Source organism: Abramis brama (genome assembly GCF_963993115.1).
Source record: "Abramis brama genome assembly, chromosome: 4".
NCBI lineage: Eukaryota > Metazoa > Chordata > Actinopteri > Cypriniformes > Leuciscidae > Abramis > Abramis brama.
Window position 1 is genome coordinate 5,145,996 of NC_139966.1, and position 21,319 is coordinate 5,167,314.

Consider the following 21,319-nt stretch of genomic DNA (forward strand, 5'->3'; position numbering starts at 1 on the left):
TTTGATTACTTTATTCAGTTTCTAGTATTTCTGAATACTAGTGCTAGACCTATTCAATAAGTTTTCTCTTTATTGGTAGGCTATCTTTATTCTATTGTATTTATTTGTGCTACTTTTTACAATTTAATTCAAAGATTGAAATCAATCTCAAAAGATTACAAATACATTAATGCACTTCATATGTTAGGATTTACGACCATACAGCGTTGTCGAGAATAACGACTTCAGACAACTGCTTCACGAGCGTGAGCCACGCTACACAATAGGTGACCAACATGTCAGTTTTTAACAGAAACGGCAATTCCCTGGATGTATGATGAAGTTAAGTGAGGCGTTCTGCTGTCACTCTCTTCTGCACAGTGTTTCACTGAGCATGTCAATCAATTGTTGTTTCTGCATAAAAATCTGAAGATGGAATTGTTTAAAATGATTTCAACGTAATGTGAAGAAATGACTTTGTTTGGTGCACATTCCAACACTTAAGACCAAATTCTTAATCAGAAGCAGAGACTTTAAAAGTAGAAGGAAGAGCCATTTTAAGCTTTTTTGTGACAATTTCATTTAACTCATTGTTTTTTTTTTTTTAATGACAAAAACTAAACAGTTTTTCAGTGATAACCACTGTTATAACACTGGTTATACAATAAAGATATATTACTGTTACTAAACTCTGAAATTCCAAATTGATCCATATCGTGATACGTATCGTATCGTGGCTTTAGTATCGTGATGCGTATCGTATCGTGACATTGTTAGTGATACACAGCCCTAACGTATATGTTTGAATTTTTAAGAGAATAATGTTTATGCGTGGTTATTGAAAAAAATAAAAATGAAAGTTGCTGAAATAAGACCACAAAACACATACTAAATATGTGTCAACAAGACTTTTGACTAATGATTGTTGTCGCTTCGAGTTCTGGCTTCAAAATGATGTGAAAATCATCCTGCCTAATCGTTCAAATAAAACAATACATTGATTTAAACTTTGCAAGTCAGTTTTTTTGTCAGAAGAGGTTTATGCGTGGGAGTGGTGATGGCCTATCAATATTAATGAGATTCAGACCAGGGGTGTGACAGACACTCCCCCATCAAGTGAAGGAGCCTGAAAAAAGAAGTAGAGGAGATTCAAAGGTTTTGTTTTTCAATGTTTTATTGTAATTCCTCTATGTGGAGGAACTAAATGTTCTAAATTTGCTCTAAGCAAATCAAATGTGAGCAAAATAAAAAAATAATCAGTCTGCTATAAACAAAGTAATTGTGAGCGATAAACAAAAGTAAAGGCAGGTATCTCACAGTAAATGCTTATGCCCCGTTGATTTGGGCTCTAAGCAAATCAAATGTGAGCAAAATAAAGAATCCTGAAAAAACTATCACAGGTTATAAAAAATATATATTAAGCAGCACAACAGTTTCCAACATTGATTTTAAAAAATAGTCATCATATCAGAATGATTTCTGAAGGCTGATGGTTAGTGGTCAGCAGAGCACACACATCTGAACACAGTCACACATCTTTATGCCACTCTTGAAATCAGTTCCTGTTTAACTGAAGTGAACATTGCATGCCTGGCATTTCCATGGTGTTAATTGTCTTTTACCACGCACTGCTGTGCAATGCACACAATTGCGGCGACCAACTGTGGCAGCATCCCTGTCATCTGATGTCAGCTCAGCTCCTGGAACCGGTACATGTTCACTATTGGTCCATTTTGGTGCTGTTTTCTGTGACACACCACAGAGCTCTGTTATAAGTTGCTCCATAAACTCTTTATGGGACAAGTTACCATGTAGCTCCTTGTGCACAATGAAAGAGTTGGTGGAAGCAATGTCCAAGAAGTGTAGAAAGATCTTTCTGTACCACTTAATGGTTTTGTGTTGTGCAGTGTAGTACTGTAACAGCTGGTCAGACAGGTCAACACCCCCCATGTGTTTGTTGTAGGCAGTCACAGGTGCAGGACATGGAAATGTCTTTGTCCTCCATGTATCTTGTGTTTTCACCCTCCTCTGTGCAGGATGGATCGTAGAACAGACAGATACCTCTCGTGTGTCCATCCACTTCACAAATACAAGAGGTCCATCCCGAATCCACCTGATGGATCCCCTGGCAGATCTTTTTGAGAGTGAATTAGTTGTATCACGTGGGCAGTCCTTCCTGTTGTCCCTGTAAGTCCCACATGCACCAAACTTCATTGCAAACAAGTCTTTTAGGAGCTTTGGACTTGTATAAAAATTGTCCATGTACACATGGTACCCAGAACCCAAAAATGTGAGGTCTAAAAGAGATGTTACAGCATCATATGACAGTCCATGGCCTGTGGGAAAGTTGTTCTTTCCTGTGTAAACAGAAAAGTCCACAGTGTATCCATTCGATGAGTCTGCAAGAACAAACAACTTGAAACCCCATCTGGTTGGCTTGGCTTTCATGTACTGTGTCATGCCTGTGTGTGCTTTGCATGCCACCATTCTTTCATCCACAGCTAAGTTTCTTTTAGGATGATAGATGGCTTTACATGCATGACGAATAGTGTCCATGAGAGGCTTGACCCTGAAAAGACGGTTATGTTCAGGTGTGCCCCTCTTTCTGTCATTATCCATATCTGCATCTGGGTGACTCATGTGCACATTCCATGAAATGGTGCGGTATCTGTCCCGGGACATAACTGTAGCTGGAAAGGGTACAGAGAAAACACTGCTTTGCCGACAGTAGTCGCTGATGGAGCTGACCTTCACCATGGCCATGTAGAAGAGCAACCCAATGTAACGGTACATCTCACTGATGCTGACATCTGTCCATTTATATTTGGAGCCCTTTGCAGTTGCCTTGGCAGCTTGAGCATTGGTGTTGTGGCATAGAGTTGACACAGCACTTTCTGAAAAAAATAGTTTGAATAGACTCATGGGCGAATGTGAGTCAACAGGGCTCAGTTGTGGTCCAGTTTCACGTGCAGGACAGAATCGCACAGTCTGCGGAACCATGTCAACATCAGTCTCTGTTTTCCATGTCAGAGTGGACTGCCTGTTGCTTGTCTGCTGGTTAGCCTTGTCTCTCTTCGGGACAGGTGCTTGGACAAGTTCATTGTCACATCTGTAAAAAACAAAACAAAAAAAAAACATGTGAGCATGCTGATAACACAATTAAATAAATTGTATTATCATTATCAATCACTAATGGCCACGGATAAAAAAAAGACAAAGTTTTTTGTAATTTCACACAAGAATAGGTAGGCTACTTTTAGCCTATTAGCCTCAGCTTATTAGAGATAATGAGGCAGAAGGAAAAAACGGTACCTCTCCTTGCTTTCAAACGGATTACATGAGTTGAAAACATTTTGTTTTTTATATGAATTACTTCACTTAATAGAAGAGAATTCAAGCTTCATAAAGACATATCTCACGTGTCTGTGTGAGAAGTATTCGCTGAGTTACAGTTCATTTTCAGACGCGTTTCAGAATGGAATTCACTGACAGAGAGAAGGCAGAACTCGCATCATGTTTATTTTTCTTTATTTGGCGAAAAGCACAACACTTTGTTTTTATTATGAGTATACACAAAAAAATACACACTTAACAGGATCGATTGATGTATAACACAAGAATGTAAAATCAAAATCAACAGATTATTTTGGAGTCTCCTTTGCACTGATAAGGAAAAAAGCGAGCAGATCACACCGGCGTGATTGCCGACCTCAGAGGGTTAAAGCTGCAGCCTGCAGTTTTACCTCTTTGTCGCCATCTCTGTTCGAAATCTGCAATTGCAGTTATTCGTGGAATTATCAACTGTACTATCAGTGTGTTGTGTTAGTTTGACAGAATCCTGGTCTATGAGGACACCGTTTTACTGGGACACTGGTAACTGGATACATTTGGACGACACCCTGAGTTCAAGTGTGTGTGTGTGTATGTATGAGAGTGATACGAGACATTGCGCCTGTGCTAGATGTACAGTAAGTGATTGTGACTCACTGACTTGCACACACAATCCTAATTCATAATTCGGTGACTGATAACTGTGGCAAATAATCTGTTTCTGAGGAACATTGAAATCTGTTGTATTCTTTAAGGAATAACTCAGTTATTACATTAATTTCTTAGATACCTTTAGAGTTGCTGTATCTTGTTCAGGTTTCATCTGATTATTCTCAGTTATCATCTGAAAAGAAGAAAGAAGAGCAAATAAAAAATATATATAAAAAGACAAATAAATACTAATTTTAGTATTACTTATTGAAAACCAATTTCAACAGAGATTACTATTTTTTACCAACTTCTTCAATGATTATATTTAATCTAACAGGACGAGGGGGTTGGGTAGGAGACCAAGACCCTTTTCGGTGGGTGGCAGCAGACAGGGAGCTCTCTCTTTCCGCGGGACAACACCCGCTGACTAGACGTCACCTTCCTTTCACAGGCCGACAGCAGTTGGGGTGCAGCGACGAATAATAGGATCCCTCACAGGGCAGCGGTGGCAGCATGCAGCGACAGATGAAGGGGTCTCTCACAGAACAGTATGGCAGCATGCAATGGCGGAGGGCAGTTTTCTCTGTGTTCGCAGAACAACAATGGTGAGTACAGAATCCAGCAGTTATCAGCCGGGTCTTCTTCCACAGGGCAGCGATGGCAGAGGGCAGTTTCTCTATGTTCACAGAACAAACGTATATGAGTGTACAAATCCCTTTTTAAGTTCAACAGGGACCAGATACTCACGCAAGGAGTCCTCTTCAGTGTGAACCATTCAATAAACAAATAATGCTTCCTCTTCACGTCATGGAGTCAAACAACAATACATGAGTATTCAACAAATCCTCTTCAAATCAGACAATGATCAGGTACTCACGTCGGGGATCCTCTTCAATGTGGACAGTTCAATAGGCAGATGATGCTTCCTCCTTGAGCCAGGGAGTCGAACAGCATTACATGAATATTCAACAGATCCTCTTCAACTCAGACAGGATGGAACTGCAATCCTGAACAGCATACACTCGACACACAGCAGTTAGTTAATTTAAATTCGGCAGGCGAGACCCACGAGTATGCCAACTGGGGACACGGGCAGACACAAAATTACAATATCCACACCAGTGCGTAAATCAATCACTTCAAATGGTCACACGTGTTCGCTTCGCATTAAGCACTGCAACTCAACAACTCACAGTGAATAAGGTCTCCACTCGCGGTCCCAGCCGACTCCCTCCTCTCAATTGACGAAACTGTACATCCAGGGCTGTGTGGGAAGTATACTATAAATACACAACTGGCATTAGAGGCTTCAAACCAGATTTCAATGGACTCCGGGGCAGCTTCACCAAACTATGGTGGATAACGGGCACTGCAGGCATTAGGCTTCCTGATAAGAATTACAGATAACACTTATCTGATTGATGAAGTAACACAGTTCAACCAAACCGCTGATTTCCAGCTCCTTCTTCCTAACGTGCAGTCTTTCCCCGTCCTGTGCGATCTGCTCTCTCATGTTCTGCTCGACTCATGATCTGCTCGACCGTGATCGGCTTCTCCATGATCTGCTTCGCTGTTTCCACATTAACCAGTGCTTTTATAATCCCCCTCGCAAATCCACATCTCCTGCGGTTCAATCTCCGCTCATTACCCAGCTGCCGCTCATTTCCTCATTACTAAGCCCGGCCAGACTGTTTACACGGAAGGACCCGGAACCGGCCTGGTGTTACGTCAAACTCGCTCCCACAGGGAAACAACAATGGGAAAGAATAGTTCCGCTTGATGTCACACCGTGACACAAACACATGTATGGTCAAAAAAGAGAGAGGTTATCGAAGCCCTCGCCCCTCGGCAAATATCCAGATACTTACATATTTAGCCTTTCGCTGAGCCCCGCCCCCCTTAGTTACTGTTGCTATGTCCGACAAACAAATAGTCAAACACGAGCGTGACAGATTGCCATGACTGGAAGAGGTATACCCGTGCGTGTCAGTCACCTTTTTTGGAGCAATACCTCCGTGAAATCCTCCAGATCGAGGCAAAAGGGGTTACAGTATGCAGTGGAGGGATTCAAAATATAAAAATACGCAATGAAGGAGACACGACTACTATCTACGTCTCTATCGAGGCTAATGCTTACCGCGGTGTTCATACACATCATTTGTGATATGACAAAGAACAAGGAATCAAGTGTTTAAAAGCATTGAAAGACACTCACTGTTGTGTTTTTGTGTGAAAGAAAAAACTGTCTCTGAAAATAAAAGTTGAAAATAAAACTCGTTGGTGATTCTCAGACACCAGAGGCTATAGATCAACGACATCAAAGCAGATGGGACATTCTTTAAAACGTCTTCTTCATTCGGGTTCGAACAGCGTGAGGGAGCGCAATAATGACAGCATTTTAGCAGATTTCTTTTGGCCGTAAAGCAATTTACATCGCGAGACCTGATATCACACGAGACTTCCTGACGCGGCGGCCCGGTGGCTCAAAGTTGCAAGTGCGTATTTTCCGCTCACGGGCACCAGGGGGTGCGAAACGACCACCATTCAACCCGAAATAAGTAATATAACCATTCCAATGACTCCGAAGCTGTTCAGTTAAGGTAAAACAGTTACTTAGATCACCTTTAAGTGTAAAATACCGAACTTGTTCTTTAACACAGGACGTCCCATACAGTATACACACCTCATATCTAACCATTTTACTGTAGCATTTTGGAGATGTGACACATTATTCGACTTCAGAGGCCTATAACGACCTCATTTCTAATAAGTAGAAAATTTGTTTCATTTGTTTTATGAACAACATCAACTTTTAGAAACTTGTCACAAAAGACCACACACATGCACAAACATAAATAAAAAAGCCATATATTCCTTATACCCTGCTAATAAAAAAATATATACAATAAAATCTTCACTTTACATGGCTACTTTAAATAGACAATTTTAAATGGTAGTGAAACAATAAAAAATGTAATAATCAAAGCAATGAAAAATTAAACTGAAACCACAAGACATTTCACACATTTGTTGCATGGGTCCTATAAAGAAAAATTAAACATACTTTCCATAGAGTAATTTACCTTCCTAAATTAAATTCAAGAAAAAGTCAATTCTTTTTAGATTTAGCCAGTACAATTGTGGCACTTCCAGTCATCATCCCCAGTAATGGCATTTTGCGGTATCTTCACACAGTTAGGATGATACCACCCCTTGCACAAAGAACATTCAACCATTACTTCACTGCAGTGTGCAGTCCTGCATATGCAGTACACATTCACATGGGTTTGTCCTGAATTTGCAGCGCCAACTCTTGGCTCTGTTTTAAAATGGATTTGGCCTTTCCTGAAGGAAGTTAGAAGTTCTGTCCTCAACCGGCCCTTGCAGAACTTGCAGTTTTCTGGCCTCAGCCCATAGGAAAAATGTGTTGCTCATCTGTTGTTCAATCTCATCTCTTGAGATCAATTTGAGCTTCTCATATTCATATCATTCTGTGATCATTTGTTTCTGAGTTATTTCTCCTAAGGGTCCCTTAGGAGCAACACATAAGCTAAAAAGAGACAAGATACCAGTAAGACAAAGGAGGTTAAATTGAGAAAACCATTTGAGCAATACTTGAGAAGTGGGATAAACAGCGGAGATCTCATAATTGTATACCCCTGATCTCAATTATGTATTGGTTATTTGAAGGAGAATTAAAGAGAATAACATGAGATGAATCTGAGACTTTTATGAGACAAATCTGAGAATTATGAGCCTTAAAAGAGATCTTATTATTGTGTGTCCAACGTCTCTTCCATCTCTTGATTATTTCTCTTTAATGTTTTACTGAAGCTATATATGAGAATGATATCTGAGGTATATTTGAGAAATACAAGAACAAATTGAGAATGCAATTTAAAGATTAATTATCTTTATTAATTAGAAATAACTGTAAAAACTGTATTTGTGTAACACCAGTACAACACTTCCAGACAAAAAACACTGACCAGCAAGTGGAACGTGGGATACGTGGAACAACAATGTTAGGCTCACACATGAAAAGTATGGTGGCCTGGAGGTGCAAACCAACATGAAAAGATAACAGGGTTTGGTTAGAATGCTAACTATAGTAAGGCACACTTGTACCAACTCAGCTCACTCCTCAGATGTAGGTGCTAGAGTGTGGGGACATCACTAGTACAGTACAGTACAACACTTCCAGATTGTAAAAATAAAACACTGACTAGCACATGGAACAATAATGTTTGGCTCACACACACATGAACAGTACGGTGGCCTGGAGGTGCAAACTAACATTACAAAATCTGAAACACTTTTACAGAGCTTGAGACCAATTTAAATTTTAGAAAACATTTTTACATATCATAAAACAAATTACATTACCATAACACATTTACAAGTCCCGAAACAAATTTAAATTTCAGAAAACAAATTACCAAGAACACACTTTTACGAACACAAAGACAAATTTACAAATATCACCAACCGGAAAGGGAATGTACCAACTCGGTACATTGAATGGGAGCAGCCAATAGGAGTTGTTGTCGTTGATGGTGTTCATTCTGACCCGATCGGTGCCGTTGCCAGCAGTAGACTACCGTATGTGAATTTGCCATGGTCATTACCGGTCTGGCGGTCCCGTTGCCTACTACTACTAACTATATTAACATATTACCATGAAAATGAATAAGAAAAATAAAAGAAGGGGTAGAGAGAGAGAGATAGCGGTCCACATAGGACAGGCTATATCAGTGGCCTACTCCTTGGAGCCTGCTCTGGCCTTACATTTGTTCACAAAGGCTTTCTTGAGCTTGGCCTCCTCAATTGGTTCCCAGTCCGGTAGAGTTGCACATCTCAGGACATAAGCTGTAAGAGAAGAGCATTAAAATCTGTCATGAGTAATTTGACAAAAAAAATTACCACATAGACCATATACAACTGCACTTCCAGGTTAAAAGGAAATAACACCGTGAGACGTCCATTTCAGTTCAGAGAATTGCAAATCAGCAAGTAAGATTTTTTGGCCACTCATGAATATAAATAAAACAACAGTGTTATCCTTAAGGTGCTATAAAGTGATACTGGATAAAACTTAATTTCTGGTTTTAAACTTCTATTCTGACAGTTTAGTCAGACAACTCTGAAATTAGAACAAATAATTTATAAGCATTGCAAGCTGAAGCACAGCATCCTTGAGCATGGATGCAGCAGGTTTGGCATCAGGCTCTGACTCAGTAATTTGTTCCCTGAATGATCTGCTTTGCAAGACATTACAGGGAATGAAGCAGACCCCCTGCAGGGGATCATGAAGACAGAGCTCAAAGGTGGATGCTGGGGAGGAGGTGGGTTTGCAAAACCTAATCAGTCCCTCCAGGATTTTGCGATCGCAGCTATTAACGCAAATTCAACAAATCCCTGTGAATTCAGTGCGATTTGCAATTTGGACCAATCACCGCAACGTTTCTGCAACTTTGACCAATCATTGCGGTCTCCTGCAAAGGGCGTTGTCATACGTCAGCAAACTCACTTCCTTGTTTTGTTCAGAAGACGCCGCAGACATGTATGTGTGCTACCAATGTCTCACATTTGCCTACAAAAATAACAGCAAAAGGCGGTGAAAAACAGTATCCAGGGGGCTATTGCACAAAAGTAGAATTTAACAAATCCAGGATAACTGAAAAAGCGAGGCTTGACCAAGTCTAGTATGTGCATCTTGGCTTGGTCACAACTTTAAATAGTAATAGTGCTTAACTGAACATCAATTATGCACCTATTGTATTTTAATTCAGGCTGATAACAATAAGATAAAACTACTGCTGAGTGAACAGAAAAGGCCCCAGGATTAATAAATCCTGGCTGTTAGCCTGGTCTGGAGCAGGCTAGCTGCACAGAATAAATCTCCATGGTAACTAAAGTGCCTCTGCTTTTGTGCAAACAAGTCAAGACTAAATTCATCCAGGATAACTGGAAAATCCCAGCTTTAATCCCTTATCCTAGTTTTGTACAATACCCCCCAGGTGTTCTGTACGAAAGCAGGGGTAAACTGTTTTAAAAGATGTGCAATATAGTTGTCAAACATAAACAGAAATCGACAATTAAAAAACACTTTGCCACGACTAAATATACGCGGAGAATTCATTAGTTGTCAGTTATAATCATCAAAATTAAAAGAAATCACTTCCGGTTTGGGTGACAGCAAAATGGCAGCGTGAGAACGAGCTGCTCCTGAATAAGTGACGAAAAGGGCCTAAACGAATAATATTACTCGAATTTACTTACTCTAATCGACTTGGAAAAGTCTTGGGCCATGACAAAAGACAGACAAAATAAAGCTAAAGGTAAGAAAACAGTACAAAACACTAAAGGCGCCTCCGAGGCTAATGACGCCGAATCGTTAGCTAATCGTAGCGAGGAAGATGGGGACATGGAAGTGGATTTGAAGACGATATTCAGAGAAATAAAAGATTTCCGTAAAGACAACAAGAAAGAGTTTCAAGAGCTTAAAGAGGACATCAACAGAGCAAATCAAAGACTTGACGAAACGGAAGAACGGATAACAACAATGGAGGACCGAATGCAGGTTACAGAAGAGGTGATGACGGAGATGATAAAACTTCACGGCCAACTCGAAGCAAAGCTAATTGACCAGGAAGGACGTGACAGGCGCAACAACATAAGAATCTACTCTGTACCCGAAGGATCTGAGAAAAACCACTCATCAATGACGGCATTTATTGAACAGCTGCTAACAGAAAATTTGAAACTTCCTACTGACGTGAATCTGCAGATTGAGAGAGCCCACAGAGCTCTTACTCCTCTTCCACTTTCTGGAACAGCACCACCACGGTCTATTATTGTGAGATTTCTAGACTATAGAACAAAAGAAGAAATCATTAAAACTGCGTGGCAAAACAAAGGTTTTGTTTGGAGGGGCAAACAAATAAATTTCGATCATGATTATGCGACAGGAGTGTTGAAAAAACGAAGAGAATACGCGGAGGTAAAGAAGATCTTAAAAGAAAAGGGGGTACGGTTCCAAACCCCCTTCCCTGCCAGAATGAGGGTCTTCTATGAAGATGGTGTGTGCATGTACAATTCTGCTACAGAAGCGACGCGAGACATGGCTGAGAGGGGATTACCTGTTGCCGCGGTTAAACAGCCGGAGACGCTGATGGAGAAAATCCAGAAGATGACGTGGTCTATGAGTGATCAAAGAGGAAGAAGAGAACGTAGGAGACGAGCAGATCAGTCGGTAGTAGAGAAACTACAACAGTTTAGACGTGAATCCGCGGAGGATGGTTAATCCATTGGTTCGAACGTACTCAGTGAGCTAAGCTCTGTATTTTTCTTTGCCAGGAAATCACGAGTTCACCGCATGGACTGAATTTCGTCTTTCGTTAAGGAAACTCGGGTAGGCTACACTTATTTGAGTGCTTATCCCGCTGGGACTTTTTTTTGTTGTTGTTGTTGTTTCTTTTTTCGTTATGAGAACCAAGACCCGCGCCTTTGATTTTAAAGACTTGAATGCACAACGGGGAACTTTGTTTTTGTTCTGTTTTGTTGAGACATTAAAACGTCTGTTAAATTGAGACAATAGGATCGGGAGCACCGCGAAACTCACTAGCCATAAGAGATGAGTGACTATCACAGTAAGGTGAACTTGGAGGGCCCTCCTGTGGTGAAAAGAGAGACACCCTCCTTAAAACTGATTTTCCCAAAGGGAGTAAGGGTTATGTTTAGAACCTCATTTATGGAAGTCCTAAAAGTTTGGATTCAGATTCTTATAATGTTCATCATGGTACAATATGTTCTTTGTTCTACTTTGCATTGTTCTGTGGCTGATGTTCATTGCAGCCAAGAGGATGTTGCACAAAAAATAGATATTGTAAGAGAAGTACAGGAAATAAGTGCAATTTTGAGATGGAGACCAATATACAGAGACTGAGAGTTATCTCTTTGAATGTTAATGGAGTATTAAACCCTCAAAAGCGGACAAAAATACTTTCTAAACTAAGAAAAGAAAAGACTCAAGTAGCCCTTATACAAGAGACACATTTAAATGAAACTGAGCATTTGAAACTTAAACAAAGGGGATTTAAATATTTATTTTCAGCATCTTATAAATCTGGACAAAGACGGGGGGTTGCGATTCTTATATCAAATCAAGTAACTTACGAGCATTTGTCGGAAAGGAAAGATAAAGAAGGTAGATTTATCCTTATTAAAGGGAGAATAAATGGGGGTTTAGTAACTACAGTGCCCTCCACAATTATTGAACCCCCTGGTAAATATGATCAAAATTGGCTGTAAAAAATAAATCTGCATCGATTATCCTTGTGATCTTTCATTCAAAAAATGTGCAAAATTCTAACCTTTCATTGAAGTAAAAGAATTGAAAGTGGGGGGAAATCACATTATGAAATAAATGTTTTTCTCCAAAACACGTTGGCCACAATTATTGAAACCCCTAGAATTTTTTACGAGTAAAATATCTCTGAAGTATATTCCCATTAATATTTACCTTTTTTAGTACACCAGGGTGACTAGGAACATGAAACTGTCCAGCTATGACTTCGTGTTTCACAGAAGTTTAAATATGAGGAAACACAAAGGCCAAATCCCCTTAATCATCCATCACAATGAGTAAAACCACAGAATACAGTTCTGATGCGTAGCAAAAGATTGTTGAGCATCACAAACTAGAAAGTGGCTGTAAGACAATAGCTAAAGAATTGAAAATCCCCATTTTGACCATCAGGGCAATAATTAAGAAGTTATAACCAACTAAAGATGTTATGAATCTGCCAGGAAAAGGACGTGTGTCTATACTGTCTTAATGCACGGCGAGTATGAAAGTTTGAGTGGCCAAAGACTCTCCAAGGATCACAGATGGAGAATTGCAGAGATTAGTTGAGTCTTAGGGTCAGAAAGCCTAAAAAAAAAATTATCAAACAACCCCTACATCCCACATGTTGTTTGGGAGGGTTTAAAAAAAAAACTCCTCGCTCATCCAAAAACAAATTCCAGCAAATTTAATTGTCAGACACGACTGGATCTTCAAACGGCACAGGGTTCTGTGGTCAGATGAGACTAAAACAGAGCTTTTTGGCAGCAAACACACTAGATGGGTTTGGTGAACACAAGGATAAAAAGTACCCCATGTGTACAATTTAATATACCATTGGATCTTTAATGTTGTGGGCATATTTTTCTACTGGAGGTCCTGGACTTCTTGTTCAGATACATGGCATTGTGGATTCTATCAAATATCAACAGATAAAAAATCAAAACCTGACGCCTTCTGCTAGAAATCTTATAATATGCCGTGGTTGGATCTTCCATCAGGACAACGATCCAAAACAAACATCAAAATCAAAACAAAAATTTGTTGTGGAGCACAAAATGAAGCTTCTGCCATGACCGTCCCAGTTTCCTGACCTGAACCATATAGAAAATGAGTGGGCTGAACTGAAGAGGAGAAGCACCAACATGGATCTGGGAATCTGAAGGATCTGGAGAGATTCTGTATGCAGGAATGGTCTCTGATCTCTTGTCAGTTATTCTCCAAACTCATCAGGCATTATAGAAGAAAACTCAGAGCTGTTATCTTGGCAAAAGGAGATTGCAAAAAGTATTTAATAAAAGGGGTTCAATAATTGTGGCCAACGTGTTTTGGAGAAAAACATTTATTTCATAATGTGATTTCCCCCCACTTTCAATTCTTTTACTTCAATGAAAGGTTAGAATTTTGCACATTTTTTGAATGAAAGATCACAAGGATAATCGATGCAGATTTATTTTTTACAGCCAATTTTGATCATATTTACCAGGGGGTTCAATAATTGTGGAGGGCACTGTATACTCAACATCTATGCCCCTCCGGGTAGTCAATGGTCTTTCTTCAGGCAAATATTTAATATGATATCTACAGAATCTGAGGGCATACTTATATGTGGAGGAGATATGAATATTCGCTTGTCAAAATTAGACTACTCAGGGAAAAATCCTATACTCCAAAACCGGGTGAGCAAGAAAGTCAATATTATGTTAAGAGAAAGTGGTATCATTGATATTTGGAGAAATTTTTATCCAACTGGACGAGATTATACACATTTTTCAGCTCCCCATTCAACGTACAGTCGAATTGATTACTTCTTTACTTTTCTTAAAGACAGGCACAGAATCCACTCATGTGACATTGGAACAATTGATATATCAGATCATGCACCTATAGTAATGACAATAAACATTGATGACAGTATAAGATCAACCCTTTGGAAGCTGAATTCAAGTATACTAAATAATCCTTATGTGAAAGAAAATCTTAAATCTGAGATTGAATCTTACTTTAAAGAAAATGACAATGGAGAAGTATCACCAACAATTATATGGGATGCCTTTAAAGCAGTCTTGAGAGGGAAAATTATTGCTCATACTGCTTCACTAAAGAAAATAAGACGAGCGAAAATAGAACTTATACAAACACAACTGAAAGAAGCACAAGAAGTTCATAAAAGAACAAATGACCCTGGTGAAAAACAGAAAATTCAAAGATTACAGAAAGAGTTAGATGCCATATTAACAGAGGAAATTCAACGCAAGCTAATATTCCTGAGACAGAATTATTATGAATCAGGAAACAAGTCTATGAGACTCTTAGCTTACAAACTGCGTAAACAACAAGCAGATTCAACAGTCTATAAAATAAGAAACCCTCAAACCAAGGTCATACATTATAAATTGAAAGAAATACAGCAGAGTTTTGAACTTTATTATAAAACTTTATACTCACAACCAACCATGCAAAATGAACAGCATATAGAAAATTTCCTTAATTCTCTAAACCTGCCAAAAGTTACTGAAGAGCAGAATGCTAGTTTAACAAAAGAAATTACAGAAATGGCAATAAATAAATCGATAGCAAGACTAAAAGCTAACAAAAGCCCAGGGACAGATGGGTACACATCTGAATGGTACAAAAGTTTTCGAGAACAGATAGTCCCAAGACTTCAAACTGCGTGCAATTGGGCTCTCCAAAAGGGGGAGATTCCCCCTTCCTGGAGGGAAGCTACAATAACAATTATTCCTAAAGACGCAAAAGATAAATTAGAGTGTAAAAATTATTGTCCAATTTCGGTTTTAAACATTGATTATAAAATATTCACATCAATTTTGGCTAAAAGACTGGAGACTATATTGCCTAACCTTATTCAGTTAGACCAAACAGGGTTTATTCGTCAAAGACAGACACAAGATAGCATTAGACGTACGTTACACATCCTATGGCATATACAGCATCACAAGATAAATTCTATGTTTCTGGGATTAGATGCAGAAAAGGCGTTTGATACAGTTAGATGGCTGTATCTCTATAAGGTATTAGATAAATTTGGCTTTCACACCACAATTATTAGAGCCTTCCAGGCACTATACAATAAACCAACAGCAAGAATTAAAGTAAATGGAAATCTTTCACAAGCGTTCACCTTAGAAAGATCATGTAGGCAAGGATGTCCATGTTCCCCTCTTTTGTTTGCTTTATTCTTAGAACCATTAAGCCAATATATAAAACAAAATACAAATATTAAGGGAATAGACATAAATGGAGAAGAACAGAAATTATCACTTTTTGCAGATGATATATTAGTTTATTTAGGACAACCAAATGAATCGTTAGAAGTCTTGATGGAAACATTAGTTATGTTTGGAGACTTATCAGGTTATAAATTAAATGTGCAAAAAACCCAGGTCTTAACTTTTAATTGCCAACCATCCAGTTATTTGAAAGGAAAATTTAAGTTTAAATGGGGAGAGGAGTATGTGAAATATTTAGGGGTTCAAATACCCAAAGATATCACACGACTATTTGATGTAAATTACAAACCATTATATTCTACAATTAAATCAGATTTGGCTAGATGGAATCTTCTACCATATCTAGGATTATATGGTAGAATTGAATCAGTTAAGATGAATATACTCCCAAGATTTTTGTATCTTTTCCAAACACTTCCGATAGAGATAAGTAAACAAAACTTTATTGAATGGGATAGATTGATATCACGATTTATATGGCAAGGGAAAAAACCAAGAATACAATTTAAGACACTACAACTACAGAAAGAAAAAGGTGGCCTTGGCTTGCCATGTTTAGAGGAGTATTATCGTGCAGCCCAGTTACGACCTTTATTATGTCTATGTAATCCATATTTTAAAGCCAGATGGAAAGAAATAGAAAATGAAAACCTTAAAAGACCTCCAATTCAAGCTATAATGGCAGATGAACACTTGACTAAAATGTACACACAGGAACTCAATCCGTGGACAACTAACTTATTAAAGATTTGGCAAGATACAATAAAAAAAAATAATTTGATAGACTTGGTATCAATCTTGAGATGGCCCGCTTATGACTCAACTTTTGCTCCAAATACTATAGACGACAGCTTTAAAGCTTGGACTAAACGAGGCCTCACAGCATACTGTACGTTTTTACATAAAGGGCAAGTGTTGGATTTTGAGACACTCAAAAATGAACACTTGTTATGTAATAAGGATTTTCATAGGTATTTACAAATAAGACACAAAATTAATAATATTGTAAGGGAGTATAATGACAAGGAAAACCGTATTGTTACAATGTTTATTTCAATATATAAAACGGGTGACATGACAAAAATAACTACAAAATTGTATAAAAGTCTACAAGATAGAAAATTAGAGAATACCCAATATATAAAAAATAAATGGGAAATGGAAGGAAATCTGGAAATCCTAGAGGAAGATTGGGAAAGTATCCTTAAATACACAGTGGAAGACAACACACTCCTCATCCTGGAGAGAATTTGGTTGGAAAAATGTCACTAGATTTTTCCTCACCCCTAAGCAGAAAAGATATCGAAGCAAAAATGCCACCTGTTGGAGAATGTGTGGCTCAAATGAAGCCAATCATAGCCATATATTCTGGGAATGCTCTAAAGTTCAGAAATTCTGGCAAGAAATTCATAAGAGTTTAGAGAATATATTCATGGAACCCATCCAATTTAGTTTTTCAACTCTATACTTTGGTCTTAAAAGTCTTAAATCAGAAGACAAATCTGATAAATATTTAATAAGAATTCTGTTGATAGCTTGCAAAAAAGCTATAACCAGAAAATGGTTGCAACCTGAAACACCAGAAATTAACGATTGGCTGGGAATTGTGAACGAAATTTACACGATGGAGAGAATAACAATGAATCTTCGGCTTCAATCCGAGAAATTTATCAAGCTATGGGGAAAATGGATAGACTACATTTTCCCACTAAGACCAGACCTAGTTTAGAGATTACGATATTTTAAGAAAAGTAGGAAAATCTTAAGAATTATTGAATAAATAGAGAGATAACATTCGTATAAGGAATTTAAAAAGTAATGGTAGGAATAAAAATAAAATCACATAAATAAAACAAAATAAACACATTGGGAATAAGAGTACTTCTGGAGTAAAATGTAGCATCCTCAAGTTCTTTCTTTTGTATACAGTTATATATATAAAAAAATAAATAAATAAAAAATAAAAAAAATATCGGATCAGGTACCCAAACTATTGGCAGAGCAATAAATATTGAACTATATATCTGATTAAATTACAAACAGATAATGTGTTGGCTAGCATTGCCTTGTAACTAACTGTATTGATGCTACAATTGATGTTTTTGTTTATTTTTTTTATTATTATTTTTTTTTTTATTATTATTTTTTTTTATTATTTTTTTTTTTTTTATATTATTAAAAAATATATATATTATTATTATTATATTAGATACTGTAATATTTGAACAAAATCTGAGACTGTTTTGCTTTTTTTTTTTTTTTTTTCAGAAAATATAACCAATTGTTGAATGCCTGTTCTGCTGTGTTTTTTTTATTATTATTATTATTATTAATCTATTTATCTATTATTATTATTATTATTATTATTATTTTTATTTATATTTTTTTTTTTTCAGCCAAAATAAACAATTGTTGAATGTCTGTTCTACGTTTTCAGGTACCATCCTAATGTAAGGAAATGTTGCAATTACTGTAATAAAAACTTAAATAAAAAAATTAATAATAAATAAAAAATTAAATAATAAAAAATTAAAAAATTAAAAGAAATAAAACAATTGATATATATCAGTCTGTGTGGAATGAATGTATACATTATACAAGTTTATACAAGTTTCACTTTTTGAATGGAATTACTGATATAAATCAAATTTTTGATTATATTCTAATTATATGACCAGCACCTGTATATCACAATAAAGGAAAGTGAAAAATACAAAAAGCATAATATGAGCACTTTAGGTAAAAATCTATCTACCTTTGCAGTTTTAACCTATAAAAAAAATTGCAAATTTCATCACAACTTTTTAGAAAACCTGCCGCAATATTGGGCATTTTAGCCCGCAACAATCACAAAAAAAAGCCCGCGAAATCCTGGAGGGCTAATGGGTGACAGCAGCAGCAAGATGTATGCAGCAGCAAGGCAGCAGAGCAGGAAGTAGCAACGGCAGCAGAAGCATAGCCAGGGATGAGAAGGTAAGCTTGGGGGGGGGGGTTAAATAGCCCGCCCTATTTGGATGAGGAGGGCATGTGACTGATCAGCTGATCAGCATGGGCGCAGCTTGAGTTGTCTGCCAGAAGTAGTTTCGCAGACTTTGCATCAATCATTGCTACACTGTCATGATTGGATATAATCATTCCCACTATCCTGGCCTAAAAACACACAGAGCCCAATTTTGAAAAAACTTACTTAGGATTCCGTCAACTTTTTTACGGTCAAGGACCTGCTTTCCTTGCTTTCCTGAGGGGTTGTTGTCAGGGCGACCAAAGGGCACTGCGTTTTGACACTCCTCAACAGTGAAGAAATGATCAAAAAGTGCATGAAACAGACGCATGCAATTTGGTTTTGATGCGTGATTCATGGCAGCCAGGCGGAATGATGAGATGAATATGCCGCTCCCAGGAAACAGCTCCTGCTGGCCTGATGGTGAAGCTGGGCTGCCACAATATCTCTCTCCAATTAAGTCGCAGAGAGTCTGAAGCTCTCTGACCTGGCCTGGATCTGAAAGGGAAAAAATAGTACAAACAATACAGGAGTGAGAAAATACCAAGCTACTCTTTAAAAAAAAATATTTAGAGAGAGACACTTTGGAATATGTCTGTGGGAGGTATATAGAATGAACACTTGAGGGATCATTAATAAAACCAAGGCTTGACAAACAAACCATAATAAAAAAAAAAAACTTAATTCTTGTCACAAGAAAACATTTCCATTTAATTTTTTTTTCTTGTCATTTTTTGTCAAGCCTTGATTATATTGATTACAGCTGATGTCCTGTGTTAATTCTAAACATCTATCTTCCAATGATGTATACCTGAGTATTCCCCTTTTCCACAGCTGATGGTTATTGCACTTATGGGACCAATAGATGCATATACAGTAGCTTGTTCGTGTGGTGTCATGTCTTTCTACATGGCCTGAAGAATGCCTATGTAAGGCCAAACATATAGGCATGTTTTAATATGTCCCAAGACTTAAGTAGCCCACCATGCTGCACTTAATTTATATTAATATTGAGGAAAAAGGAGTGAAAATGGATTTTACTTAATTGTACCAGTTCAGATTAATTTGATCACCTTTAGCCCATTTACGCACTTTCATTAAACTATCACAATAATTAATATAATGAATTGTTGTGCTGTTAAATTATGTTCATACTATAATATATTATTGCTATAATTTAATTAAGTGTTATTTCTAATTTGCTAACAATGTCAAGGATTATGTGCAATAAATAAGCTTAGTTTATAAACCTTCCCATACATTTATACTTTTTATCGCCACAACCCACTTTTCTGCCTTTTTTCTAGGATAGTTCAAACAGTGTTTGTGGCCCAATCACTAATATAGGTACAGAACAATTACATCACAAATGAATTAGCAATTAGAAATTACTTGCCTATTCTCGAGATGACTTCATCGATCCTTCTCTTTTCCTGTAGGATTCTTTAAAACTCCCCCTTACAATCCTCACATGGTGTCCATGCATTTACTTGCGGGCTGGCTGCATGGCCTCTGCCAAGTGATGGACCAGAGGTGCTGAGGCTGTACGGTGATGGGCTGGGTGTATGGCCTCCACCAGGTGATGGACCAGAGGTGTTGAGGCTGTACGGTGATGGGCTGGCTGCATGGCCTCCACCAGGTGATGGACCAGAGGTGCTGAGGCTGTACGGTGATGGGCTGGGTGCATGGCCTCCACCAGGTGATGGACCAGAGGTGTTGAGGCTGTACGGTGATGGGCTGGCTGCATGGCCTCCACCAGGTGATGGACCAGAGGTGTTGAGGTCATACAGTGATGGGCTGGCTGCATGGCCTCTGCCAGGTGATGGACCAGAGGTGTTGAGGCTGTACGGTGATGGGCTGGGTGCATGGCCTCCACCAGGTGATGGACCAGAGGTGTTGAGGCTGTACGGTGATGGGCTGGCTGCATGGCCTCCACCAGGTGATGGACCAGAGGTGTTGAGGCTGTACGGTGATGGGCTGGGTGTATGGCCTCCACCAGGTGATGGACCAGAGGTGTTGAGGTCATACAGTGATGGGCTGGCTGCATGGCCTCCACCAGGTGATGGACCAGAGGTGTTGAGGCTGTACGGTGATGGGCTGGCTGCATGGCCTCCACCAGGTGATGGACCAGAGGTGTTGAGGCTGTACGGTGATGGGCTGGCTGCATGGCCTCCACCAGGTGATGGACCAGAGGTGTTGAGGTCATACAGTGATGGGCTGGCTGCATGGCCTCTGCCAGGTGATGGACCAGAGGTGTTGAGGCTGTACGGTGATGGGCTGGGTGCATGGCCTCCACCAGGTGATGGACCAGAGGTGTTGAGGCTGTACGGTGATGGGCTGGCTGCATGGCCTCCACCAGGTGATGGACCAGAGGTGTTGAGGCTGTACGGTGATGGGCTGGGTGCATGGCCTCCACCAGGTGATGGACCAGAGGTGTTGAGGCTGTACGGTGATGGGCTGGGTGTATGGCCTCCACCAGGTGATGGACCAGAGGTGTTGAGGTCATACAGTGATGGGCTGGGTGCATGGCCTCCACCAGGTGATGGACCAGAGGTGTTGAGGCTGTACGGTGATGGGCTGGGTGCATGGCCTCCACCAGGTGATGAACCAGAGGTGTTGAGGCTGTACGGTGATGGGCTGGGTGTATGGCCTCCACCAGGTGATGGACCAGAGGTGTTGAGGCTGTACGGTGATGGGCTGGGTGCATGGCCTCCACCAGGTGATGGACCAGAGGTGTTGAGGCTGTACGGTGATGGGCTG

At 39.0% G+C, this 21,319-nt stretch overlaps 1 protein-coding gene across 2 annotated transcripts; it reads right to left on the reverse strand.

The window, feature by feature from the left end:
* Positions 1-1,145: 1,145 nt before the first annotated feature.
* Positions 1,146-5,679, reverse strand: LOC311081601 (piggyBac transposable element-derived protein 4-like). 2 transcript variants are annotated; one of them, XM_084112149.1, is made up of 3 exons: positions 4,269-5,679; positions 4,100-4,153; positions 1,146-3,088 (listed from the first exon to the last, which is right to left on the reverse strand). In XM_084112149.1, exon 3 carries the CDS (start codon positions 2,977-2,979, stop codon positions 1,546-1,548), a length of 1,434 nt encoding a protein of 477 aa, XP_083968275.1. In that variant the 5' UTR covers positions 2,980-3,088; positions 4,100-4,153; positions 4,269-5,679; the 3' UTR covers positions 1,146-1,545. The 2 variants fall into 2 exon arrangements, with proteins under 2 accessions (XP_083968275.1, XP_083968276.1); XM_084112150.1 differs by having other exon boundaries at positions 4,265-4,894.
* Positions 5,680-21,319: the final 15,640 nt, after the last annotated feature.